General features: G+C 30.3%; 1 protein-coding gene across 4 annotated transcripts in view; it reads right to left on the reverse strand.

Moving 5' to 3' along the window:
• LOC128249868 (uncharacterized) overlaps positions 1–760 on the reverse strand; it is a 10,592-nt gene that overhangs the window by 3,311 nt on the left and 6,521 nt on the right. For all 4 annotated transcript variants that reach the window (XR_008265998.1, XR_008265999.1, XR_008266000.1 and 1 more), the window contains exon 4: positions 366–465. Coding sequence is in view for 1 of the 4 variants with exons in the window: in XM_052974412.1 (XP_052830372.1) it covers positions 366–465 (100 nt within the window). In the remaining 3 variants the exon portion in view is untranslated. The remainder of the gene's footprint in view (positions 1–365; positions 466–760) is intronic.

Below are 760 nucleotides of genomic sequence, written 5' to 3' on the forward strand. Positions count from 1 at the left end.
TATATATATACATAAATATATATATATATACATATTAATATAATATATACAGAGAGAAATAGAGAGATGTATAAAAAGAAAGCAGAAATATCGACATACAAACATCAAATTACTAAAACAATATCAATTCCTAACAATATCAAATGCATAGAAGCTAGAATTGTATGTGTGTGTACGTGTGTGTGTGTGTGTTTATGTGTGTGTTTATGTGTGTGTTTTTTTTCTTGTGTGTGTTTGTATTGCCTATAATTTCGTCTCCGTGAGATTACAATGTGCGTGATTAAAATTACATGTGCATTTTTATGTAAATTTGTTAATTTCAAGTTTGCAGTAAATATATTAATTTGCAGATATTTGATACTCACCTGCATTCCTTTCTCCTGTGTCCATATTCTTCAAATTCCTTTGGACACTCCTCTTTCGCTACTTTTATGCATTCTTTCTCAATGGTGCTGGTCGATGAAACTATACATACAAAAATTTATTTACAATTCATAAAACCCCCTAAATACTTATTTTGGGGTTTAGAATTAACCGAATTTCCTAGCAGAAAAGAGAGCAAGTTCATTTCATAGATATTTTATTCCAGTTAAAATGAAATATTTATATGAAAACACTGATATTTAAATTCACTCTTCTATTTAGAGAAAGGCAGACACACATATAAACACATACATACACACAGACACATCAAACCCAAACATATATGTGTGTCTTTGCACGCGTGTGTGTGTATGTGTGTGTGTGTGTGTGTGTGTGT

This window comes from Octopus bimaculoides, chromosome 18 (genome assembly GCF_001194135.2).
Source record: "Octopus bimaculoides isolate UCB-OBI-ISO-001 chromosome 18, ASM119413v2, whole genome shotgun sequence".
In the NCBI taxonomy this organism is placed as follows: domain Eukaryota; kingdom Metazoa; phylum Mollusca; class Cephalopoda; order Octopoda; family Octopodidae; genus Octopus; species Octopus bimaculoides.